The 26,319-nt window shown below is 48.9% G+C and overlaps 2 protein-coding genes across 3 annotated transcripts in view; one reads left to right on the top strand and one right to left on the bottom strand.

The window, feature by feature from the left end:
- The first annotated feature begins 453 nt into the window (after positions 1–453).
- TBX1 (T-box transcription factor 1) lies at positions 454–10,821 on the top strand. Its single transcript, XM_082293264.1, has 7 exons — positions 454–997; positions 4,140–4,241; positions 5,628–5,799; positions 6,037–6,192; positions 7,585–7,652; positions 7,881–7,981; positions 8,742–10,821. The coding sequence occupies exons 1-7, from the start codon at positions 525–527 to the stop codon at positions 9,179–9,181; spliced, it is 1,512 nt and encodes a 503-aa protein (XP_082149390.1). The 5' UTR covers positions 454–524; the 3' UTR covers positions 9,182–10,821.
- A 9,779-nt stretch (positions 10,822–20,600) lies between these two features.
- GNB1L (G protein subunit beta 1 like) overlaps positions 20,601–26,319 on the bottom strand; it is a 42,628-nt gene continuing 36,909 nt past the window's right edge. For both annotated transcript variants that reach the window (XM_082293310.1, XM_082293309.1), the window contains exons 6-7: positions 26,014–26,229; positions 20,601–21,296 (exon numbers count right to left, since the gene is read on the bottom strand). In XM_082293310.1, coding sequence (XP_082149436.1) covers positions 21,030–21,296; positions 26,014–26,229 — 483 coding nt within the window. In that variant the 3' untranslated portion in view covers positions 20,601–21,029. The remainder of the gene's footprint in view (positions 21,297–26,013; positions 26,230–26,319) is intronic.

Genomic DNA, 26,319 nt, shown 5'->3' with positions numbered 1-26,319 from the left:
CCCCGCGGCTCCAGAGTGAAGGACGTTACCTGCAGCAGCGTAGCTACGCGGAAATAAGAGCCGATATTTTTTCTGAGTTCCCCCACTCCTCTTTTTTTTTTTTTTTCTTTTTTCCTCCCTTTTTTTGAAGGGGGGGCGAAAGGAGGGAGTTTTCTTTGTCCCGAGTGGTGTGTGGCGAGGGAGGCCTGCAGAGATAGCACGGGCTTTGCACCGCCGCGGCTCTTGGCAGACCTCTCGGGTTTGCAAAGGAAAAAAAAAAATAGAAGAAAAAAAAAGGGGAAAAAAAAAAAGAGCCGAGGCAGGCAGGCAGCGGGAGCAGCGAGCTCCCCGCCTGCCCCGGGGGGAGCGGGGCTGGGGCCAAGCAAAGCGGAAAGGGGGAGGCGCCCCGCTGGGCTGGGCGCGGGGCAGGAGAGGAGGCGGAGGGCACCCCGCGGAGCCGGTGCGGAGGCGGGGGCCGCGCGGAGCGGCGCGGAGCTGGGGGGAAAGCGGGAGCCGGAGCGGAGCCCTGACCGCCTGTTTTTGGAATGATTTCAGCTATCTCCAGCCCCTGGCTCACCCAGCTGTCCCATTTTTGCGATGTTGCAGCTTTCACGGCCAACAGCCTGAGCAGCCTGAACGCCTCCGGGGGGTACCACCTCTCCCCTTCCCCGGGGGACCCGTACGGACAGCATGAGCCGCCGCACTACGAGCCCTGCACGGCTCAGCAGCACCCGCACCCGCCGCCCCAGCCCCAGCACGGCTACCCTTTCGGCGGGGCGCCGGCGGCGGCCGGGACCAACCCGCCGCCCCCAGGCCCCGAGCAGCCCGAGGGCGCCGGGGGAGCCGCTGCGGGGCCGGCCACAGTCTCGGGCTGCTCCGCGGGGTCGGCCACCGCGGCCAAGGCGCCGGTGAAGAAGAATCCGAAGGTGGCCAACGTGAGCGTCCAGCTAGAGATGAAGGCGCTGTGGGACGAGTTCAACCAGCTGGGCACCGAGATGATCGTCACCAAGGCAGGCAGGTCAGTGCGGAGCTCCCCGGCGGCCCCGGCTCTCCAGCCGCTCCCTCCGGACCTGGGCACCCAGGCTAGTCGGGGCGGGAGGATCCGGCCGCGAGCGGTTGAATTAGCAGTTTGGGGGGAAATTGAAGCTGCCCAAGGGCGAGTCGCGGAGCGGTCGGGCCCAGCGATCACCGTCATTTGATCCTTGCCTTCTCCTGGGGCGAAATCTGCGAGCTCTTGCGGCCCGAAGGCCTCGATACTGCGGAAGAATGCGCGGCTGCTGCGGGCTGACGGCGAAGGCGTGCGGAGGGCGGCAGGCAGGGCACTGGGTTTCACTCCAGCTGGAAAGGGCGCTGTGCTCCTCCGGGCGCCTTCGGCTGTGACCCCACACGGGACTTCGATCCGTGTTTACGGAGGACAGTGTGTGCTCCCGGGGCAGACAGCAACGACACGGGGGAAGGAAAAAACGAACACGCAAACTGTGCAAAACCTGCTAAATACATTCTTAGCACGGGCAGATCTTTTCTTTCCGGCGGAGACGAGAACAGACCCTAATTCTGCACCTTGAAGCGTGTTCCAGGGCTGTTGCATTTCCCGATTATCGAGTAACGAGCCCGGCTGAACCCGGCTGCTCTCGGCTCTGCTCCGGCCGCCGCGACGCGGTTCCGGGGCCAGGAACCCGCTCCTGGCCAGGAAACAAAGAAAGCGGCAAATGAGATCGCGTTAGAAACGAGCAAAACATATGGGGGGAAGAGGAGTCCCAATTACAGTTGTTAGTTACTGCATTTAATGGAGATCCTCGGGAAGAGCCGCGGCCGCGGCGGCTCGGGCAGAGCTGCGAAGCTTTTCCCCGCCAGGCTCCGCGCAGAGCTGCGAATTGTCCAGGCTCTGACTCTTGCCTTGGTTTAAAGCGATCTGGCCGGGGGGAGAAAAGAAAAACAAACAAATTAAGGAACCCCCCGTTGCTTGCTCTCAGTTCGCCCCGGGGCTGACTGCGGCGGGATGGCCGGGGGAGAGGGTCGGACTCCGCTCCGAACGGTCTGGCAAGAGCTGTGACCGCGACCGTGCGCTCCCGCTCTCCCGTCAGCGATTTTGAGGGTCCCGAAAGTGCAAAAAAATGAAACATGCTTACATGTACGCAGTTGCCTTTTTAATTTTTTTTAAAATTAGCAATTTCCTAAAATAAAACAATCATCGTGGTGCCCGGTGCAAAAGAAGCCGGCGCTGCGTTGCGGGACCCGGGCGGGATTTCCCTCAGACGGTGCCTGCCCCGGCGCCGGGTCGCACAGCCCGCTGTCTCCGGCCGCGGCCCCTGAGCCCGGCGCCGGGCTCGGCGTTGCTTTCCTTAGCGGAAAAGGTCGTTCAGGCTCCAGGCGGAGGCTCTCTGAAAACAGGAGTTCTTCGATCTGGCTTTCTTAGCTCTCCAAGAAGAGGGAAAAAATTGCAAATATCCCACTTCAAAAAGTTTCGAAAATTAACCAACTCGAATCGAATCGGGGGCTTTGCCCCCACCCTTTTCTTCGTTTACTTTATGACACCGTCGAATCTCCAGACAGGCGAGTAAAAACAGGAGAAAACGGGGTAAAACCAGCAGGAAAAGGCTCGGGGAAGGCGCTGCAAATCCTGTTCTCCCCCAGCGCCTCTGGGCTGGCCCTGCTGTTTGTCTAGATGGGTCTTATCATCTCAGGTTGTTTGTTTTAAAACTAAGTTTTAAAACAAGAAACACCGGAATTGGAGCTAATGGGGGCTTTTACACGTTTAAAAATAATAATAACAGAAGGAGCGACTGAAAACGTCCTCCAGAGTTTGCTAAAGCCTTACAGAGAGGGAGACGCAGCCGCCCGATCCCTATGCAGCCCGGCAGTGCTGGGCCCGATCTGGAAGAGCTGCGGAGCCAGAGGCGCGCTGCCCCATCGCCCCTCAGAGGGGGACAGCGGCCCATAATAGCAGGTCCGGCAGTACTCCCCGAGAACGAGCCGGGGGGACTCTCTGTGTCCGGGTTTGATGGGGCTGTTTGTTCGGGGGAGGTTGGGACTTTGGTTTTTCAATGGCTGCAAACCCGCTTCCCAAAATATTGCCCACCGTCACTCCCTTGGTTTATTATTCTGTAAAACAAAACGAAGCCATAACGAGCCTCGACGCCAGGACACGTCTTCGACGTGTCCCGCCGGGGAGCCGCGGGCCAGGCCCTGGTCCCGGTGTGTGCAGATGCAGGAGGGAAAGACGGGTGGGCCGTCCCGGCCTCTTCCCTTAGCCCACCACCGATCGCATTTGTCCTGCAGCCCCTTGAAGGAATCGTGCCCTCCCTGAGCGTGGGATCCGCGTTTCGGCTTAGCTTTGGGTCCCCGGGGGCCTGCGCAGAGAAGAACCGGGGGGAACAGCCCCGTGGGCTGACCTGCCCTGCTCGGGAGCCCTGGGCTCCTTTCCGCTCTGCTGTCGTCCCGCAAAAGTGCGGGGACCGGGAGTCCGACCGGGCTCTTGCAATGAAGTGGATCAGGGACGGGGCTTTCCGGGAGATCCCCGTTGCCCTCTAGCCCTTGCCCGCCGGGGGGAAGCGTTTGCCCCTCCGGGCTGGGAGAGGTCTCCCGCAGGCCCTAAGGGGCCACGCTGCTGCTGCAGCCACTGCTTTCAAACGGGTGCAGTTTGGTGGGTACAGAAGCTGCACAAGTGGGAACTTGGTCACCACGTGTTGTTCGCAGGAGTTTTTAGATGTGACCCCCACGGGCTGCCCGAGACTCCCGAGGCTTGAGTGCGGGTCCGCAGACCAGGGACTTGCCTTGCTGAAATGATGGGGAAAGTTCTTTTCACTTGATCTCCCCATAGCAAAGGCCGAGGATGCTCTTTTTCCCCTTGGCCTCTTTGTTCCACTGCGATGGGACATTTCGTGTGTCTGAAACGAAGGGTCCCGGAGCCGGCGGGAGAGGCAGGACCGCCCCGGCTCGCCTTTCGGGATGCTGCCGAGGGCTGGGGAACACGGTAGCCGCTCTCCCCACGCAGCTTGAGCGTATCTGCCTGTTCCTCCGGCCGGTGGTTTCTGCAAGGGGACTTACCATCACAGCCGGGCGGGTATTGGAGCAGCTGCAGGGGAAGAGACCCGCGCCGGCCCCTCGGGGCTCCCTGCTGCTCCTCAGCTTAGCACTTCTCTCTCTCCTCTCTGTGCCAGGCGCATGTTCCCCACCTTCCAGGTGAAGATATTCGGGATGGACCCTATGGCTGACTACATGCTCCTCATGGATTTCGTCCCGGTGGATGACAAGCGATACCGGCAAGTAACAAACACCTAGCCTGTTCCGCGGTTCTCGGAGCCGTAGGGGCTGGTGGGTCTCTGCCCACCCCCTGCTCCTGTCCTCTGGGCGTGACACCTGTTGGTGCGACACAGGGAAGGGATGCGGGATGCAGCTGACCTGGGGTCTCATTCGCACCCTTGCAAGCAGTCTGGGGCCAGGAGCGGCTGCACGGACCGCAGGGCCCCCTCAGCCTTCGCACCAGGCCTGCTGGCAGCCGGGGACAGACCGGCATGGGCAGAAGGGCAGGTTTCCACCGGGCACAGGGCAGGAGCTTCCTTTTCCCGCCCAGAAAAGCTCTCCTTGTCGTACTGCTACACGTCTCCACCGGCAAACACTCTTTGCCGCTTAACAAAAATCCCTTCGGTGCTCCTGGAGTGCTGTGGCCTCTCAGCGCATGTGCCGAAGCTGTGCCGTGCCCGCTGGGGAGCTTACTAGGTGCTTGGGAGAAGAGAGTGGGTTTTGTGCTCTGCAAAGGCACCAGCCACCCAAGCCACAAAATTCTGCCATTGTTTCCAGCGGCAGTGTAGGAAGGCCTTGGAAACTGCCGACTCACAAGGCAGCGATGCAGTCTGGTTTGGAACCCCTTTAATTTTAAGACAGTGAAAGGCGCATTATGTATTTAGCTTCAGATCAGGACGCCGAGCAGACAGCCCGCATAGGAATCGCAGGGTCCGATATATAAATATTTAGACAGATATCCAAATTCTCAGGGCGTCCTAGAAATGTTTGCTTGTCAAGGGAAGTAGGATATATAACATCCAATTGAGTATATCTTTAAAAAGTAATGTTTCTGCTCAAGTCCAATGGTGTCTAATTCCCCCTGTGCAAACACTGGCTTTTAAAGTAAACACGTGTATAGAAGATTGGTTTCTCTGTTTTAAATGTTACTGTTGAATATGTACTTTGAAAGAATGAAACAAGATTGCTAAATTCTGAACCTGCTATTAATCTACACACAACTTTCCACTCTTCACTTTAAGCCAGAATATTACTGTATAGAGGGCTCTCTTTCACCGTTTTTTCTTAGAGGAAGGGGGAGCTTTTGTGGCTTCTCTCCCAAATCTACACTGGTTGCTATAAATTTCCTCCATCCTGTAGATTTCTCTCACGACAGTTCCATCGCCGACCTGATAAAATACTATATCCCCTTCGCAGCAATTCTGGCTGCAGGAAAGAGCTCATTTCTCTCGTGGCCATAGGAAGCGGGAGCGATGGAGAGGCAGTGTTTCTCCCTCGGTGGGCCAGGGCATCTGTCCCGGCCCGGGTTCTGCGGGGCCCGGGTACTGCGGCCGTTCGGGGCGCCGCTGCAGGGACGCGGGCGGGAGCCCCCCGGCCGCGGCTGAGGGTACCTTCCCCTCCCGCAGGTACGCCTTCCACAGTTCCTCCTGGCTGGTGGCCGGCAAAGCCGACCCCGCCACCCCCGGGAGAGTCCATTACCACCCGGACTCCCCGGCCAAAGGGGCGCAGTGGATGAAGCAGATCGTTTCCTTCGATAAGCTCAAACTGACCAACAATTTGCTGGATGACAACGGGCATGTAAGTGTTCCCGGGAGAAGATGTCCAAAACGGGGCTGCACCGGCTGGGAACTCCCCGTACTGTGGTTCCCGTGGGGTGACCCCGCCCGCGCCCCTCCCCGGGGGCTCTGAGCCCCGATCCTGCCCCAGCCCCGCTGCTGCCCCGGGCAGCGGAGCCGGCAGGGCCGAGGCTGTGCTCTCCTCTCTCCATGCTCCGTCTGGATCAGTTATTGTCTCCTTGCTCGTTTTATCATTCAGATCATTTTGAACTCCATGCACAGATACCAGCCGCGTTTTCACGTGGTCTACGTGGACCCCCGGAAAGACAGCGAGAAGTACGCGGAGGAGAACTTCAAAACTTTCGTCTTCGAGGAGACGCGTTTCACGGCAGTGACCGCCTACCAGAACCACCGGGTGAGGCAGCAGCGGAGCTCGGGGCAACCAAAAGCGGGGGTTGGGGTCGCCCCGGAGCTACCATGGATGCGGGTGCATCCGGCGCTGGCTCAGCCCCTTCGTCCGGCTCCCGGGTTGGAGGCCGGGCTGCGGGTGTCCGCCGGCGGCGGGGGTGCCTGGGGGTATTCCCGCCTTCTCCTCCCCATCTGCTAAACCCATTCCTGACAGCGCAAGGAACCCGATAGCCGGGAAGCTGCGCAGAGCTGCATCGGTGTACGCCGAGGAAGCGACGTGGGCTCTAGCCCCATCGCCAGCTTCCCCCTGCCGGGGGACCTCATTACCTATGTAAACCCGAGACCGGGGCTAGTGGGGAAACTACAGGCTTCCCGCTGCGAAATGTCACTCACAATTTGTTTGAATAAATCTGCGATTTTACTGCTTTAAGCTCGTAGCTATCTGTCCCTCCCTAGAATACAATTATATGTTAAAAATGAAACAAAACACCCCCACCCCAATCTGATGCAGATCTCTGGGCAGCAGTTAATCCAATTACTCCTTTAAATCGCATCAGGGTAATGTAAAGAGCAGGAATGCCAGCAGCGGGTGGAAATACGATTTCAGAGCGGCGGGGGCTTTTCAGCGCTGCTCCGAACCGCCTCGCTCCGCGCCTAGGCTGCCCACGCCGCGGCTGTGTCTCGGGGCTGTCCATGAGCAGCCGGCGGCAGTGTCACCCTCTGCAGTGGCTCCGAGCAAATCGACCGGTGGTCTCTCCGGGATGCTGCGGTTGGGCCGCACCTCGCCCCGGTGGAGGCGGCGAGGCCAGAGAAAGGCTGTGCCTTTAAGGGGCTCCGGAGTCCTTCCCCGGCTGGCATTTGCCTGATGGCTCCGGACAGCTGCTCTTTCTCTCCTGCTTTCTATCAGTTTGACCTCTAAGGCTGGAACTGTCACTGAGGGGCTTAAAGTTTGTTTTTCAACCCATTCCGGAAACTCACAATCACATACTTTATCCGTGGATTTGCTTAAATATAGAAAATGTCCTGCCTTCTCCCTGGCGAATTAAATAAATACATAAGTATGATTTATCCAGCGATTTGTCTTAGCTGCTCCAGTGGTGACCCATATAATGTGGCATTTTCTTACAAGTGCATTTACTCAGGTTTTGCAGCCGACTCACACTGCCTCTCCCTTCACCTTGAACTCATACTAGGTAGCATATTAGCCCGCATTTTCTGACAGAGGGCAAGCACATGCTTGTACTCTGTGGCAGAGAGCACCCTGGTTCCACTGGCCACCTGGACCCTCTTTGTTACACCAGGCACTGCTGAATCCCAAAGCCTGCTCAGGGACACACTCACTGTTTGGCCTGGGAGTCCCGTGTGCTGCTTTGAGACATTTTGCCACTTCTCCTTACAGATCACACAGCTGAAGATCGCCAGCAACCCTTTTGCCAAGGGATTCAGAGACTGTGACCCTGAGGACTGGTAAGGCTGTGCCTTTACTGATTATGGCTACACCCCACTCACCCTATTTCACATGCATCTGCCCAGTTTACATTTGCACAAGGCTTGCATGGAGGGGGACATGGTATTGGGCCAGCTGTATTGTTTGGGACACTATTTTTTGCCAGCTGCAGCTCAGAGAGGGAATGCTCCAATTGCTCGTTCTGTTGGACCATCAGCTCTGTATCACTTCCCCCCTTCCTGTTCCAGGCCCAGGAACCACAGGCCAGGGGCTCTTCCTCTCATGAGTGCTTTTGCCAGATCCCGGAATCCAGTCTCTTCCCCAGCCCACCAGAATGGGACAGAGAAAGGTGAGAGCCCCCAATGGGCAGGCCAGCCCATCACCCAGGCCCTGTTGGTCTGCACGGCCTGTGCATGCATGCTTGGAGCCAGCCTTGCTCACTGTGCTGGTGCACAGCCCCATTGCTAACGAGCTTTGTGCTACCACCTATTTTTTAAACAAAAGTACCCACCTTCATAGCCTAATTCATTCTTCCTTGGACTACAACACTTACTGTTTAAGATGCTTATATGCTTAAGAAACTTTGCTGCTTTAAAAAACACTGCCCTTTGCCTTTAGAGTTCCATTTTCAACTTTTGGGCAACAAACTCAGCTTTTCAGGCAGGGATGCAGTGCTGGCCACAGGTTCTCACATTGCCCTTTTAATGCACCTCGGCAGCGCGCTAGGGCCGACCCACTCCATTCAGGAGCTGCAGTCAGGTCGAACAGCACTTCTGCCCATTGACTGCTTTTCCATTACCCAGAGCAAACAACTGCAAAGAAAACCGAAGGCCTTTCTTCCAACTCACTCCGGGCCTGCAAAATAAAGGGAAGTCTGTATTTGTTTAGTGTTATACAATTGCAAAAATGTCAGGCGTGTACCAGCTTGTCAGTCAACTCAGCTCCATTTATCGCAGTCAGAAGGTCCCGTCCCGCCAGCTCCGTTCCTGCCGCATGCCGCTGCTGCACGCCCCGCTCGCAGCCCCGCTTTTCCCTTCTTGCGCCTCTTCCCCGTGTGTTCGGATGCGCGTCCCGCGGGCGCGGCCGCACTGACGCTGTTGCCCCCGCAGATGCTGCCGAGAGCCGGCGGGAGTTCGAGCGGGAGGCGGGCGGGACGGCGCTGCACCAGGCCGAGGCCGCGCACCAGCAGCTCATGTCCCGCGTGCTCAGCCCCGCGCTGCCGGGCGGAGGCGGCGGGCTGGTGCCGCTGGCCGGGGCGCCCGGGGGCCGGCCCAGCCCGCCGCACCACGAACTGCGCCTGGAGCCGGCCACGTCGGAGCCCCTGCATCACCATCCCTACAAGTACCCGCCGGCGGCAGCCGCCGCCTACGACCACTACCTGGGGGCGAAGAGCCGGCCCGCCCCCTACCCCCTCCCCAGCATCCGCGGGCACAGCTACCACCACCATCACCACCACCATCACATGAACGCGGCGGCCGCGGCGGCGGCGGCCGCCAACATGTACTCGCCGGCCGGGGCGCCCGCCGGCTACGACTACGGGCCCCGGTAACGGGGCACCGGCGCCACGAGAGACACCGCGCTCCCCCTTCCCGCCTTTCCCTCACCTCCCGCCTTACGGGTGAGCTGGTTGGCCAGCTTGCCCTGATCGACAGCCGCACAGCCCAATCGCCAGCAGCCGGGCCCCGACCCGCGCCTCGCCCTGCGGGGGCTGTGAGGGCGGAGGTGCCGGGAGCTCCATCGCGGTGTGACCCGCGGCTGCACTTTGATAAATGAAGCCATATGACCTTATCTCCCTGTTCCCCAGCGCCTCCATTCGTGCCGGGCACCGAGGACCGTCGGGCGGCTGGGATGCAGTGGGAGGACGGGGATGCGGCAGCGGTGAAGTGGGTTGTCCCCTCTCACTCAACCGCCGGCTGTTCTGATGGAGGTTTGGTGTTACCGCCGGTGTTGGCGGTGCCCACGGGTGTTTTCTGCCCACGGGGCCTGTGCGTGAGCACCGAGCAGGGGCTGTGGGGCCGGCTGGGAGCCGCGTGTCGTCCTGCATATGTCGGTGTCAGTCTGTCCCAACCCAGGGCACCCCGAGGGCTCGGTCATAGGTGGCTCAGGTGGTTCTTTGAGGAGATTTCTTGGGGGAAGCAGAATTTAGTTTAAGGGAACGCTTTGAATCCTCACTGCCAGAACAAATTTTCCACTTCTCCTCCGGCTCTGACCCACTCGTAAGTTTTGGGGTTCACTGCGATGCCGTAACCATAGCAGCACTTTCTGGAGCTGTTGAGACGGGCCTGTGGCCAAGAGCACAGCCACGTGCAGCTGTGTTTGCATCTTGTTTTCCCAACAATACATGCAAAGGTTCAAAAACCAGCCTGGGGGTGAGGGAATATCTGCAAAGTTCAGGCTGTGTGTTCTCACCTGCTTCCCAGGCAGCCTCTCGCAGTCCTGCCTTCACGCATCCTTTCACAAGCTCTTGAATGCTCTCCCGTGGAGGTGCCTTTTAGAGGGATTTCAGGGTGTTTTTTCTCAGACTGCCTCACCCCTTATATTTGGCTGACCCAAACTGCAGTAGTCCTAAAGCACCTATTCTGCACTACCTGCTTGCTGCATCTTCCCTCTTAATGCTGGTAAGTACTTTTTTTCTTTTTTAATCTCTTCATTCAGTAGTCATTCCTTACTGTTAAAAAGATGGCCCTGTTCATCACAGTTTCCCCAGTGATGTGTTTTGAATAGTTAGCTTGTGTTTTTGTCAGATACTCATAGAAGGCAGTCCCTTTGTGTTCTGAGAAGGTATTGAGCAGCTCCTCAGCTGTGTTGGTATACAGTATTATGAACACTTTACTGATTCTTCCACATGACTCTATTAAAAGATGGGGTTTTTTTCCTCTAAAATAATCTATTAATCCATGTTTGTGCATTTTCATTACAAACCCTTTAAAACATGTTCTTTCCCTTGTGCAAGTGGCAGTGTTAATAGCAATGTTTATTTTGTCTCTGGCAGTGGGCTTTGGGCTTCCAAAACCTTTTTGGAAAGGTTTAAGAAGGGATACAGGCTACCATGAATATTTTATGTAATTTTTTTTCTGTTAAAAAATATATCTGGATCCATAAAAAAAGACTTGTGCAAGAAATATGTATTTTATTTGACATTTGCAGTGAATTGTGAGATTCTTAGTGTCTGACTAAACCATAATTAATGTTCTCAGAAAGGCTGATGTAAAATAGCCTTGTGCTTATTATTAGTCAGTGGGAAATGGCTCTCGGATGTGCTCTATTGCTTTGCCGCTGTTATTTCAGAGTTTTCAGTATGATTTGTTATCTGTAAACTGATTAGTGCCAAAGCTTTGGTCAAACTTTTAATGAAGTTGTTATATTTATTATTTCCTTCAAAGATTATACAAACACTTTTTTTTTCTTGATAGTTGCAGTGTAGGAAAAAAGTGAAGACAACCAAAGAATCATATCTGCAAACAGTGTAGATACATGTAGATATTTGTAGATATATGTAGATAATCTTATTTCATTTAAATTGAAAAGACATTGGACAGTGACATTTATAAATACTTTTCCTCTTCTTTCTTTCCTTCATTTCTTGTTTGATTATTTGTGTATATTTGTCAGTTTGTCTGCCCTGAAGTCTAAGCCTCCCCTACAAAATGAAGTTATTTAAATATGGAAGGGTCTTAGTCTGAGCAAACAGTGGCTGTCCATAGGTGATTGCTCCTTCCCTTCAGTCCCTGCTTGCTGCAGGTGCCCATGGTTGTGGTAATCTATCACAATACAACAGTTCACAAGGTTGGGGTTCCTAGGTGAAAAAAGATCTGTTTGTATTGGTAAGCACCTGTTCTCTTTAAGAACACATAGAATGACCCAAGATGTCAGGACTAAACTGTGCCCTTAACAAAGTGGCTCAAGGTCCTTGCCTTGACTGAAGGATTTTTAAACTGATATTTGTTAGAAGAATAGAAAATCACAGAACTTCAAGCTATGGCTGTGGGCAGTGGGCCCTCAGGATCACCAGTCTGTATCCTGTGCTAAAGAACCACTACAGAAGTCCTGAGGCTGAATGGGAAGGAGACCATGTATCAAGGCTACAGTCTGAACTGTGAAAATGGTATTTTTAACATTGCATTTAGTCCACCAAACGTGCAAGGTGCTTAGATATGTTCACATGAAGCATGTTAGCAGTCCAGTTTGTGTTGTGTTTTAATCCTTAAATCAAGATTCCTCAGGGCTTTGAATGGTGTCCCTCCTTCCATAGCAATGTCTGTCTCACTGGATGGGAGTGTTACAGATACAGAAAGCAAAAAGGGTTATTTTTTGATCACAACAAAAAATCCACTTCAAATAAACAAAACCCCATAATGCTGCAGGTGGACTAATAGAAGCCTTTTGAAAATCACAGAAAATCTCTAACACTTTAATGTCATATTACCTATCAGCCTGTAGTCAGGATATATCACGTACAGGCTATGCATTATCTGTGTATTGTAGATTCATTTGACAAATGACTTTGTAAGATTTGATTACTTGTCTGCTTAAACTTCACTCAGCCTGTGCTGTCACCAAGGTCCACAGCACACACTAGGAAAGAAGGCGGCATTTCCAGGCAGTATTTCCACTTGTGGTCACCTCAAGTCACATGAAGCACTTACACATGAAGTGTATTTAAAAGCTTCTGTAAAACAGGCCCAAGTGGGGGGGTTACAAGCACCCTTTGTCTCTTCCAAATAGGGCTAGAGAATAAATTAGCCATCTAGCTCTGTTTTCCAGAGGTACAGACTGAGTTCAGTGATTGCTTCTGAGGCCTTAAAACCACATCACTTAGCTCAGTGGATAAATCCAGGATTAGGCACACGCTGGTGGAACAAGGGCGGCCTTTGCTTAATCACTTAACCCAAACACTGGGGATAGCTCCAGTTTCAGAAATGGCTTTTTGCAGTTGATTTTATTCTTTCCTTGCTAGTGGAATTGACTAAATTCAATGTAGGATAGGAGCCATGGGGATGAGACTCCAGTGTGTTTGCAGTGTGCATGTGCACTGTTTACACAATTCATAGATGTTCTCTTTAGTCTTTCCTTTTCTTCAGAGAGGCCCCACAACCCTCTGGCTAGAACTGTGCAGGTAGTTCCCAGCAGCTGCCTCTCAGCATCCTGCGGTCTTAGCATCTCTTCAGTCCATCTCAAGCACACATACACGTGGCCATGGCCAGGAGAGAACTGCTTTGGCTTCTTTCCTGCTGTAGTGTGTATAACAGTGGGTTTCAGGGTGGAGAATGACCCGGGGACTGAAGTAGGTATAGAAGGGTGTTCTTCAGGCAGCAGGCTGCTGGGGGACAGTGTGGGTCTCCCATGAGCTACAGGCTTCCAGTTCATCTCTACAAGGAGCCGTGGCTAGTGGGGCTGCATGGCTCAGGGCCAGCTCAGCTGGGGCACTGTCCTGTCCCACCAAGCACTCCTCTTTCTCTCCAGCAAGTGGATTTCAGCCCGTGATGCTGGATCCCTCACCAAAGGGCAGTTGTACCTTGATCTGTAAGGAATAAGAAAAGCAGGTAGCTGCTAGAAACAAGTCAGGTAGCCCCAGGTTAGGGCTGGGGGGCAGAAGCTGAGCCCTGCTGCCTGGAGGAGGCTGGAAGAGCAGACGCAGCAGTACCTGCAAAGCAAGTTTCAGCACCATCATCCAAAGAGCTCAAAAATCTGCCGTGAGCCTGTTGAACACGGCTGGGCTGGAGAGCGAGGGAAGAGCGTGTGTGCGCACATACATGTGTTGGTTCTTTGTGCTTTGCCTTCTGTTGTTCGGTTTCCTGATGGGTTGAGACCGCGGGTGCTTTGGCCTGACCCGCCGTTTGTGTGGCGGTGTGGGCAGGGACAGCCCCAGTGCCGATGGTCACCTCGGGGGCTCCCTGCAGGTATCGCTGGCTCGCGGCCGCGGTGGAGGAGGAGGAAGGGGAGGAAGATGCTGCGCGCACGCCGGCCGGCCCTGCCTGAAGAGCCGGCTCCCTCCAGAGGGAAGAGCCGGGCATGGCACGCGGTGGATCCGGCCCGCGCAGAAAACGAGAAGAGCTTCATCTTCGGAGCCGGGAAATACGCAATCTGAGAGGAAAATACAGTTTTGGGGATTAAAGCAAAGATTTGGTCTTTGAAACACTCTGGCATAAATAAGAAGGGGCAGTAACCCGTGAGTTACAATTTGAGGATACTCAGCCAGCAATGACTCAGCTGTTGCTCTAAGCTGGTGTTACTGAGAGTCCAGTCTGCGAGTGTGGAGGCCAGTACTTGTGCATGAATTCAACGTTTTTCTAAACATGTGCATTTTGTTCTTCATTTAGTCATTCCAATTCAACTGATTGGTAAGATACATAATTTACACAGGTGTTTGACAAAACTAGGTGAAAGTGACTGTACCCAAAGATTTCTACTAGTGCCATTATCATGAGCTCAGCATGTGCATATAAAATATGCTGTCTGTTACAGTGAGACACCCATTGTCGGTGGGAATCTAGATAGTGTATCAGAGGTTTGCAAATCTCAAAGAATAGTATTTCATACTTTTACTTCTGCCCAGTATGTTGCACACACAATCGATGCAAAAAGGAAGAGCTGGTTTTTAAGATATACATTAATCTTGAAAAACACAGACGTGTCCCATATACACAATGTCTGTACATGTACAAGTCTGGTCTCCAAAGGCCCACTGTCCTTCAGGAGGGCTGTGTAAAGCACTATGTGTGTTGCATATGCCAGAAAAAACACACTCATTCTCCCCATTAACAGAAATGACCTATTATAAATTTACCAAAGATACCATAGTTTTATAAATTGGCCACATATGTCTGTGTAATATATTTATTATATCACATTTCATAGCATTTCTGTTTTATGAAATTCAGCCTTGAATTTGTCACATATGTTTTGCATATATGTGCAATAGTTGGCCAAGTATATCCAAGTAAAGTATGATAAATGTGTTCTTTCCATATGGGAAATTAAATGTTTTTCCAGATTTTAAAAAAAAGTTTATTAAGAGCAGCCTATACAAAATAATTACAATAAATCACTCACTTCTATTTAGGTTAAAATTATAAATTTGCGCTGGTAACAAAGTGATTAAGAACGAGAGCCAGAAAAGTCACATTTAGGACCTAATTCTATAAGGAGATGGAGCAGCATAGATAGAAGAGGCCCTACACATTTTCAAGGCTCGCTGCTGCATGTTGTGACATCCTGCCAGGCTGCAGAGTAGCTTCCATCTCCTGCTCCCGGCGTGACTGGAGCTGCCGAAGGACAGCCTCCCATTACCTCTGTGAGAGGGGCACTGTGAGAGCAAGTGACCTGCAATGTCCACTCCAGTCTGGGTTCTACACCTCTCTGAACAGCTCTTAGTGGTCCCTGGGAGATGGAGAAGGAAAGGGAATGTTTTCCTGCAGTGTAATCCTCCTTCCTGATGCTCCCTCTGGTAACCACTGGGTGCTTCAGTGGGCAGGGCAGGACACCTCGGGTGCTGTGCTCGGTACCTGCCTTCACAGGAGTGACTGCATAGGTGCCCAGGGACTCAGACTGATGTCCTTGGGCTTCAAATTGCAAAAAAGGACTGAAAAACAGGATAAACAACATGTAAAACTTACAGAAGCACCTTAGTGTGAGGTGTTTGCACTATCACTATTGTCAGTGGTTTTAGCTTGCATGATGGGTAGGGGCTTGGCATTTATGTTTGCTTTTTTACTCCACTTGCTTCATGCTTCCATTGTTCCTCGTTGCAGGGGGCAGATGGTTCCCCTTCTCTCGGTGCTCCAGCCTGGCTGCTTCAGCTGCCCTTTGTCTGGGGTGTGACCTCCAACCATGGGCAGCAAGTGCCAGCACTGAGAGTGGAGGGGCTGCAGGCAAAGCCATCATCTGGAAAGGGCAGTGGAGGGGTGGGGAGGGGCAGCCCTTCTCCCAGCCTGGTTCTATTTGAGAACTGCCTTGCACATTTCTTTTATTTCAGCAAACATGAAGTGAGTCTTTCATTTTATTCCCTTTCCTGCTTGTTGTCAACTACTTCAAACCAGATGGGCTCAAGAGATAAAACTATAAAGACTCAATGTCTCTATTTAGCAGGATGCCAGGTCTGCATGCCATCAAAATATCTGAGGCAAAAAAATCTGAACAGATAATACTTACTCTAAGTATTATGTTAAGAGCAGCCTAGATGCTTTTCCATGAACACAAACAATGCATCCACAAATCACTGAGATTTTGCATCAGCAATTTTTAAAATTACCATCAGGCCAAATGCCACAGCCACATTCTCTGTCATGTTTAAAGTTATTCCATAGGCCCAGCATACCCTCTGCCTTCTTACCTGTGTCAGAACATGTTTATAGCAAGCAGTGCCATGGGGGCCTGGAAAATGTACTTTTGCATGCGTGAGATGCCAGAGCTATGGAGCAGAATAATGGCTCAGCATTCGAACATCCTCACCAGATTCCCTGATCTGGACATAATCAGGCTCAATCAATCCTGCCACTGGTAGGAAAGAGATCATTGCTGTCCAGAAAGTGCCTGGGGATTTCTATGGTTTCTTGCTGCCCTAGTTTATGTATACCGAGAATAAAAAATAGAAAGAAACAGCTCCTAGCTGCAATCTCAAGTAAATTTAACAGCTTTTTGTGTTTCCTTTTATTTTTTTGTTTATTAGAACTTCAAATTGTAACAGAGGATTATTAGAATTAATATTTTTTTCACTGCCATGTCACTCTCATGTAAGGAGATCGTTAATATTCCAGGATGGTTCTCCTGCAGTGCATGTGGCTGCTTTAGGACCTCAGTCCTTCCTGCTGCTATCCCTTGTGGCACTGCAGCTTCTGGTTTTATGACTCTTCATAGCAGAGAAATAAATACACTCTCCTCTGGGTGAACACAGGCTTATTTAGAGGTGTAGATTGTGGTCTACAGGATTTCCTAGTGTACCAACACCTTTAAAAAAGGATGCTGGGGAAGTAAAAGCAAATATGTCTGAGACTATAATAATTTGGTGTATGAGTTTTAGTAGCCGGACCTATCATTGTATGGTTCCACCAGGTACTCTTCCTGCCATCCTTGTCCCTCTCCCATAGAGAATCTGGCCACTGCTGGTGGTTTGCTCCAAGGCCCTTCATACTTTCCACAGTCTTCCTATCACCTATCTCAGAGGGACAAGTCACTTCTTTGTTTTGATTGACCCCCTCCCTCCCCTTTCTCCTCCTCTTACAAACGGAACTGCAAATCAAATTCCTCTGAGGTCAGAATAAAGCAGTACACAGCACTGCTGATAGGACGTACAGCTATAGTTCATACCATTAATCAGGTGAGCAAAACTTTCACAACTGAGAGGTTGTATTTTCATTTAATTTGATGCTGTGAGATCCTTACATGAATTGCCAACTCCCCCCAGTATGATCATAATTTTGGATAGCTTCCTTTGCATTATAAAAGAAACCTCCAGCATGTCCCAGAAGAGTAGGACACAGATTCAGCCAAGTTTACTTGGAAAAGCTACAGGAGGGGGACCCAGGCTGGAATTTCAGAATATTACGCATCAGCAGAAACCCCCCTGCCTTCTTCCTTAGTCATGGCTGTCACTTTCTTGGTAGCACAATGGTCATGCTTTCATCAAACTTTGTCTCAGCACTGCTGTAACATTGTCTTGCATTAATCCAGGCAGTCATGTGCCATGTTTTATGTAATGATCCATACTTTCACACCACAAACACACAGCCAGAAAAGGAAACACATTGATTTAGCGCTCAGTAATCCTTGTTTAATCCCCAGTCCTTTGGTTTACATCACTAACATGGCTCCTGCAGTAGTCAGTGTTCTATCTTTGTTCTTGGCAGACTGAATTAAAGGAAAGATTTATTAATTTGTAAGTTGGCTTTGTAGATGCATCTTAAATATGCTAAAAACAAAACCAGTCCAGAAGCCAGTATTGACTTAACTATAAAAATCTGCTCTTTTAAACTCAAACCTTTGCAACAGTCCAAGTCAAGCTGCAGAGTAATTTTTTGGCTTGCTATAGCAGTTGCATTCTAAAGGACTAAATTTAACAACTGTCTCATTGCATGCCCCGAGCCTACTTCCTTTTTCACTCATTACTACAAAAACAATCTCCTCTTTCCTTGCTCATCTACACTAAGGACTGCAATGCTTTATGGCTCATGTACTGATAAGAGAAAGAAGTTGTAACTAATGGATTCACTTGCAAATAATGTTAGAGGGTCAGAGATCACCATTCATTCCAGTGGTGATAAATATTCCATGTAATTGCTGTACAAATGCTGGTGTTTGGGATTTATTTCTATTACTTTACGAATGCCAGTTGTTTTCTCCCTCTCGCGGTGCCAAAGACGGTGATTCTTGGGAGGAAGACTTTTGTAATAATTTAGCTGTCATCACCTTCACTTCTGAATCCTCTAGGCCAGGTACAGGCTAGCCCTGTTCCTTTCTGGCAGGTGAGATTTCAGAGCTCACTCCAGCACCTTAAGGTGGCTCTTCACTCACAACCTTCTGCTAGCAAGTCAGCAGAAATCTTGAGTGACAACCATGCTCATGGCACAATTGTAAAGAGCTTTAATTTTTTATTTAAAAAAAATGTGGATTTCTTAGTTGCAATCAGACATCTGTATTTTACAGTTATAGTTATAACCAGACAACAGTGTTTTACAGTCTCTACTAATAGAGACTGTCCTTCCTGTTGGACACCATTCCTCTTTGTGGAAGTCCAGGTTAGTTCCTTAAGCAAATAAACTGTTACAAGACTGTAATTCACAATCAAACTATTGCATTTAGGCTCAACTCTAAGTCAAACTAGTGTAGTCTGGTTGCTCATTTCAAGGAAACTATAATGTGAAAGAAAAATCTGTTTACTGGGTGTTTAAATAAAATCAGTAGTGATATAAAGTGTTAATGAATTAATTGTATTGTGAAAAAGTATGGCATGGATAGTGGTTTGGTAATGGGAAGTAAAGGATGGGTCTGTTCCTGCAAGCAGCCCTGCCAGCTGTGTCCTTCCCCTTGAAGCTGATGAAACTCTCACCTGTGTGTCTGTCGAGATGCAGTTCACGTCCTCATTTTCAATTTGTACTTGCATGACTAAGTTTGTTTTTAAATCTACCTAATCAGACAAACATACATATTTAATCCCAACAAAAGGCAGTAAGTTAAATGTAAGCACCAGCAATCTTTAGAGTATCTTCCAAAAGACCCATTCGTAAATCTAAACATCCCTTATGAGTTTCCCTAATTACTTTAGACACATATGTTGATGGTAAATGGCAATTTTCAGAGAAAATATACTCAAGAATTCCTAACTTCCAGGCTCTGATCTAATAGTGCTCTTAATAAGGCACAGGGTATTAATCCTTTCTTTCCAGAGGGATGCCACTGTGCCAATGCCAGAGTATTTGCATCAAAAATTGTTTCCTACACTAACCATTCACCCAAGATGGGTGAGCCCTGGATTTCCTTTCCTGCTGGATGAGCATTAAACCTACAGCTCAATTCTGTGGAAATTGCCCAACAGTGCAGGCTGCTGTTTGCTGCCACGGAGAAGAGGAATGCTTGCACCCTTTGGGCCACGTGTGGCGTAGTACCAGACAGCACAGGCAAAAGGAAATCTCTGTGCAAACTCCCTAGGACAGGTGCCCAGACCACGCACAACAACACTTTCTCCATTTATTTATTTCATTGTTTCTTTACGTCAATTCTGACCTGCTTTAAGAAAGGGGAAAAAGAACAGAAGGAAAGGTTTCTTCCAGCAGCAGGTTTGTGGAGAACGACCCCATCTCATTCCACAAGGCTGTGGCTGGAGCTGCTCCTCTTCTGTGTGGGAGGTGGATGATGGGTGGAGATGTGCAACTCTGTCTGGAAGATGTAATGAACACCATCACCTCCCCTTGACTCGGGATCACTCAAAATTAGGCTTTAACTTTCAGCTGCAATGTGATCCTCCATGCAGCTACTGAATAGTAAAGAAATAATCAAAGAAATGCATTTTTTGAAGTGTTATCACACTCTAAAATGTGTAAAGCCACGTTTTATTTAGAAAAGCCTGGCAACAGTATCCTGATTCTGTTTTTTAATGTAAAGAACATCAGGCTGGGTGCTTAAGGCTTTCAGTCCAGCAGTATTCTCTGTCTGCAAGGCACAGCTGGATAACAGACACAGACCTTAATTTGCATGTGTGTTAAGGCATCATCCTTGAAATAATTCCTGAAGTCTTTGATGTTGCTGTTCATTTTTGGTCACTTTTTCTTTGATTTCCACCTTTCTACAGAGCAGAAACAATTATTTCCAATAAAGTATCAACAGTGCACAGCCTGGACATAGTTGTCACTGCAGCTTTGTGACTGAATGCAGCAGTACCCTGGCTCTCAGCACACTGGTGTGTGTCTAATACACTTTAGAAGAAGGCAAATGCTGCTTTGTGAGTCAAACAAAAAAACTTTCATGAATGAATTTCAGCTTCCATGACTGTAGAGATGACAAGTTAATGGAGCCATTCGCACTGTGTGGATAAGGATTTACCCATGCAATTCCCCTAAATGTTCATGGGAGTGTACAGCTGAATCCCAGACTTGCCACGCTGAATCTTACCCCTAACTCTCCAAGGAGAAGGGCGCTAATTGGATTGCTGAGTTTAAATCCTTCAGCTCATCAGTCTATGGAAAGGATTTAGCACTGGCTCTGTAAAAGGCTTTACATAGCTTTGCAGTGCAGTGTTGGGGGACATTTTTTCCCCTTCTTGTGATTAATTGTGAGGCTTGAGGTGACAGGAGACATAATGAAATTCATAAATGCCAAAGGCCGTCCCTAGTCACATTCCTGGCTGTTGGTTTAAGTTAGAAACTGACAGAAGTGTGAACAAATCAAGGGTGTTCTGATAGCCTTTCAGTTACGGGGAAGAAAAAGTAACTGACAATGAGAAACCACTGGAGGTAGTTTAATGGGTATAAATTTTCAAGAAAGAGTGATATTTTACACTGATTCAGATTCTTGGATCCAGAAATTAGTTACAAACAGACATATTCTACCCCCACCGCAGTTTGAGGGATTCCAGTCCTTTTTTTACAAAAGATATTGGCACAAGTTATGTCAGCAACCTGCCAAAGGAAAGGTGTTGCAAAACCTGTAGCAGAACCCCAAAGTGACTTATTCCCGGTCTTTGTTTGTGACTGGCCTCGTTCTGCTTGTTATGAATTTTAAAAATTTACTTTCCCCTCTGGAAGACAAAACTTACAGCTTAAACAAGCAGCATAAGAATTAACCTAGGACTCTTCACTTCAGCCTGGAGACAGATTCTACCACTTCCCCACATGCATGTCTGAATTCCAGAGTTAGGGATTGCTCCACCAGTCCTGTTTTCCTAGTCCATGGCAGTGCAGAATGTATCATGTCTGAGCATATATGGACCAGACACTGATGCGCTGATCTTTGGAGCCAGCTGCCAGCAGTCTCTCCCGGGGGTTGCTGTGATCTGAGAAGGACACACAGTGGACAGTTGCTGTGTGATAGTCCAGCACTGCTAAGGGCTTCAGCTTTTTCCAGCCAAAGATCCTGATGCGATGATCCCACCCTGCTGTTGCCAAAATCTTCTTGTCTGCACGGATGGTGATATCAGATATGCCAGCGTTGACAAGTTCGTGTGTTTTGTAAACCTTTGGGAAAAAGTTACAGATGAGCTCTAATTGTTCAAAACAGAAGAAAAAGGAATCTTTTGGGACTTCAGCAGGTGTAGTGCCCACCCCACACACCAGTGTGAGACAGTGGAGAGTGGAGTTTTTCACCATGTGGTGGACAGTGAGAACAATGATAGACAGAGACAAAACACCTTGAGCCTCCCATCTTCAGAGTAATTTTCACAAAATAAACCCATCCCTTGTATGCTTTTAGTTTATTTTGCATTTAAAGCTATATATATTCTGTCACAAGTGAAGCTCTGAGTCAAGGTTTTGAGCAGAGCTTTGTCCTTTTCTTCCAGCTATTCTTGTATGAGCTGCAATGTTCAAAGCTAAGGCCATATATTTTCCCTGCTTCTCCAATATTCCCAAGCTGAGACCCTTCTGAGCTGATGTTTAAGTTACCTGCTACTCACTTCTACTACTGTGGCTCCTCACAAAGCCCCCAATAAGCTGTTGTAGCATTTACCTCAGTCTTGAGAAAGGAATGCTTCCAGGTATTGGGTTACAGTGTCAGGAAATCTGTATTTCTAGTACTCCTTCCCAAGAGACTTCTATTTACACCAAATCCAAGGAAGACATTATGGCCAAGTTACTGATTTCAGTCTTGGAAGCCTTTTGTTACTGTTTGGAGACTACTGGGGCACAGGTTTCTGAGGGGCACAATTTAATTGGGAGGCATTTGGCTTCCCTCAGGAGGCACTGGGGCTGCACAGGACTTAGCCCCTGGAAAGAAACATTTTCGCTTCACTGACACGAGCTTCTCTTGCAGCACAAAGCTCAGAGTAATACACCTTTGCTGTTCTCACCTCAGGTAACTTGTATGAGCGAGCAATCTGCCTCTGAAACACATGCAGAATATGCACACGTGTGTGTGTGTGTGTATGTACTGGAACAGCTCAGCTTCTGTCACAATGGTGAAAACACCTTTGGCTTATAAAGCTGGTCTTGAACTGCTATTATTTTTAAGTACAATTGGAAATGACACATTAATGCCACTATCTCCTTAAGCCTGAGTCTGTAGCTATCCTGTACCAAAGCTTAGTATCATCCAGTGCCTGTTTTAATTCACTGTGTGGTGTTTACTGTTTGTCTGAGGCAGGAAGGGATTGACAAGCACATTACACCTGAGCAGCTTTCCTCCTTGAAGGACATTCCATGATGCATAGCTAGTACAGGGTTATAAAAACATACTAATTGCACACAATTTTAACCTTTATTCTGGATGTAGAAAATTCCAGGAATGTTGGTCAAGGTTGGTTTCAGATGCAGCTGAACACATATTGGAATCTTGCAGGCACAAAGCCATAAGCAATTATTTTTCAACTATATAAGAACTGCCCAGCTACCTACTCAAACAGCAGGAGCTGTGCAGTTCGGTAAGACAAAAGGCTGAATGAAACTTCACATGCTTCTTACAGGCTCTATACATTTCTTTTTTAAAGAGGACCTGAAGATTGTGTCTACAACAGAACAGAGGACAGCAAGTTTTGCACAAGCCTAATGAGAAATAGGAGGCTGTATGGGGGCCTTTTTGTGGGGCTGCTACTGTAAAACCTGTGCTTTTTGTTAGTACATATGTTCCAGACTCCCCAGCGTAGGTCTAACGCAGCATGGCCTCAGTGGAAGTTTTGTTGGTGTAAATATCCTGGCAAGGGAGGATTTATTCCTTACATCACCAGCCTGGCAAATGTAGGCTGGGCCTTACTCTGTAACTGAGATTATTAGCTAATGGCTATAACCAATCCTGGGTGTGGTGCTCCCATCATTACTGTCAATTATGTGGGCAAGATCCATACAGCAAAATCAGGGCAACTGGAGAAATGGCATGTCCTCAGCAAGCTACAACTTGAAAAGGAAGCCTGTAATGGTGATGCCTTTTGGCTATGGAACATGAGGGAACAGTGGGCATTTGTGCATGATCTGCAAATACAAGAGTGAGAGAGAAATGCAACACAAAGGAGAAAACTTGCTCAAGGTATATGCAGCCAGGTGTAATCCTACTGCCAGGGTTTGTGCCATCCTGGGACTTACTACAGTCAATCACTAACTACAGCAGTCAAATAGCAACATAATTTCCTAACCAGAAAACCAGCTTGTAATTAAGAAAACAAAGAGGTAAAAACAGGTGAGCTGCTTTCAGCCAGTCATGACCAAGGACATGTGCATCTACACCCAAAGCATGTCTTTAAGCCCTCTGTTAATTAGGAAAATAGCCAAAATAGCAGTAGACTAAGCTTCAGCATTTGGGGGAAACATCTCAGCAACTGAACCAACAAAAATTACATTACAGCTTATAGGATTTTTTTCTCTTGTCATATATAAAGAAGCTTCTGTGGTTATGAGATTTCTTAGTTCTACTTTGTTTATTCACCTGCAGAAGCTGTTTACCTCCTACATTCTACCACAAACATCATCACATAATTACACTATCTCATCTAAATCAGAAGGCTCATAACCAATCCCGTCATTTGCTGACAGTGATGATTTCAGCAACTTTCCTGTAGAAGACAATACACCAAACTTTCCCCATAGCAATAAACTCTGCAGTTACCTTCATCATCTATTCACTGACACACTGGAACACTGCCACTTAAAACAGAGCTGCAGGACCATCATTGCGTCATTCCCTCTCCAACGGCAGATAGCTGCGCACCACGGTTACTTATTAAAACCTTTTACAATAAAAATAATGTGCCACTGAGTGGCTTTCCAACGTCTACCATTACCTCAGGTACCTGGAATGTCAAGGGAAAAAAAATCCCCATCTGGTTTATATTATTAATGCAATAGTGGAAAAAAACTTAATCTATGTCCTTGACAATCTCTAGTGCTCATATGAAAGATGCATTTTTTTAGGGCATTCATGCTCCCATGAAGCACAGGAACATTGCTTGTAGCTTATAATATTTGGCATTTAAATTTCTTCTGAGGAAACTTTCTATCTCTCAGTGTGAGGTGCTGAAGGTGAGGTGCAAATCCTACATCCCCTGGGAATGGGAACACCTTGTGAAAAACAATACTTGGAATATTTCAGGTGAACAACTGTTTTTCCCACGAGTTGTGCCTGTAGCCCTGCATACAGTTAACTCATAAGTAAAATGTGCTTTTAAATAAGTAAATAAGTAAAAAACCCAATATTTTCTTTGAACTTAGGCAAACAAGTTTTGCTTTAATTAATGAAAGAACAGCTTTCTCTCCACCACCAGAGTACTTGAAAATTTAAGAAGCCTGTCATGATGTCAGATTTCTGTCGCCTTGACCTTAGAGAACGAGTCTCAGTACCAAGTTTCCTACTGGGATTGCTCACCTTCCTTCCAATTCCCTGAGTTAAGGACACCTGGTGCAGATGGGGGAGCAGGGGAAGGCTGGGCAGTGGGAGAGCAAACATGACCAAAAACCAACCAACCCAAACCATGACAACTGTGTGTCAGACTTGGGGCTTAGAACACCTTCACTACTTGTTCAGAGTGTGGAGTGCCTCTTTCAGGTCATGTTGTATTGCTTATTAAAGTTCAGACTCCTCCTCGTTGAGTGCCATGTCCTCCAAGCTTCCCCTCCACTGGATGTGTTTACACCACACACACTTAGTGCCCTGCCACCCCAGAAATGCAGGTGCTGTGGTGATGCCTCACAGATTCCACACGTTTACAGTGTCCCCCAGGTGACGAGTCACCACTGGATGTCCCAGCATGTGCTTTTCTTCCTCTAGCATCATTCAGAAAACAGCATTAACTTGCTCAACTACTTAAAAAAAAAATCTCCATAAAAGCTGCAAGGTGGAACAGCAATTATTGTTCTCCCATGAACTGGTGTATCCAGCAGCTCGCTTCTCTCATGGGCACACAGGGGCTGGTTCAGGCCCTCTCCCTTGTTCATGGGGCAACTGACACTTTAAAAAGGTTAAAGCACTCAGCAGTGGAGATGTTATGCATGGGCCATTTTAATTTTCATGAGCCTTTTTGCACTTTATTTCCACACCTACATTTCCAAATCGTACTTAGCGCCTTGGCACTGTTGGCTGAAGTTGTCTAGATGAAAGCAGTGTTTATGGCCATTCCCTAGCACAGCCTGAGCTGGGGATTACACGACCTCCTTCTAACCCAGCCACTCACGGTACCACAGCTCAGACACAAACTGGGGGAGCCATTTGCCTGATTTTGTGTCTCTCGCTGGGCTCTGTAGGTGCCAAAGGAAGCTGGGTGCCTAAACCTCATGTTATCTTGGTGCTAGCTGGGCTACTCCTACTCTTTCTGTTTGTGAAGTATTTAATGGAATACTTCTGTCTTTCCCACAGTGGAAAGCTTGCTATAGCCATTCAAGCAGAACCTTTGGAAAAGCAATCCTTTGTTTCTCATTTTTATAACTCATTTATAATGTTTAGGACATTCCGAGAGCTGGATACTACTAATGTGATAAATGAAGATACAGAGGCAATGGCTTGAGTAATGCTAGGCCTGTGTGCCTGTTGCAACTTTGGTAAAACCAGAAACATGTGAGAGAGGGTTTTTTTTCTTTTTTTTTAAAATACCATCTTTTGCTAAGTCTAGTCGCATAGCACAGACATTCTAACCAGTCTGTGATTAATTAGCTAGAGATCTGCAACAACTCCTCTTCATGACTAAATATTTTTTTAGTCTATCAAACTGTTAGTGCAAAGTGGGATAAATGACACTAGAGGGCCAGTGATCCTGACCTGGAGGTTCTGTTGCTCATTGAGGCTCCAGATGCTAAGCACCTTTTCAGATGAGCCCGAGATCCCCTTGGCCTTCTCCGCATCAAAGTCAAGGCTCATCACTGGCTCCTGGTGGCAAATCAGTTGGCTCAACACTTTTCCCATTGATACATTCCAGAGGACAACTGATCCATCTTCATAGCCAGCCAGAAGCACAGGTTGTGAATCACAGTTGAGCTGATTAAGGAAAAATAAAATTGTTTGAGAAGTAAATAGTCTGTTAGGAAAATTACCATCCCTGTGTAGGTTTTAGTCCAAGCACCAAGA

This window comes from Coloeus monedula, assembly GCF_965178545.1.
Source record: "Coloeus monedula genome assembly, chromosome: 18".
NCBI classification, from domain to species: domain Eukaryota; kingdom Metazoa; phylum Chordata; class Aves; order Passeriformes; family Corvidae; genus Coloeus; species Coloeus monedula.
This window is presented reverse-complemented; position numbering and strand designations above follow the sequence as displayed.

Excerpts from the sequence above, each read along its gene's own strand:
- TBX1 (XM_082293264.1), top strand. The coding sequence starts at position 525 with ATGATTTCAGCTATCTCCAGCCCCTGGCTCACCCAGCTGTCCCATTTT. Across the intron at positions 998-4,139 it reads ATCGTCACCAAGGCAGGCAG|GCGCATGTTCCCCACCTTCC; the intron begins GTCAGTGCGGAG and ends TCTCTGTGCCAG. Across the intron at positions 6,193-7,584 it reads CCGCCTACCAGAACCACCGG|ATCACACAGCTGAAGATCGC; the intron begins GTGAGGCAGCAG and ends TTCTCCTTACAG.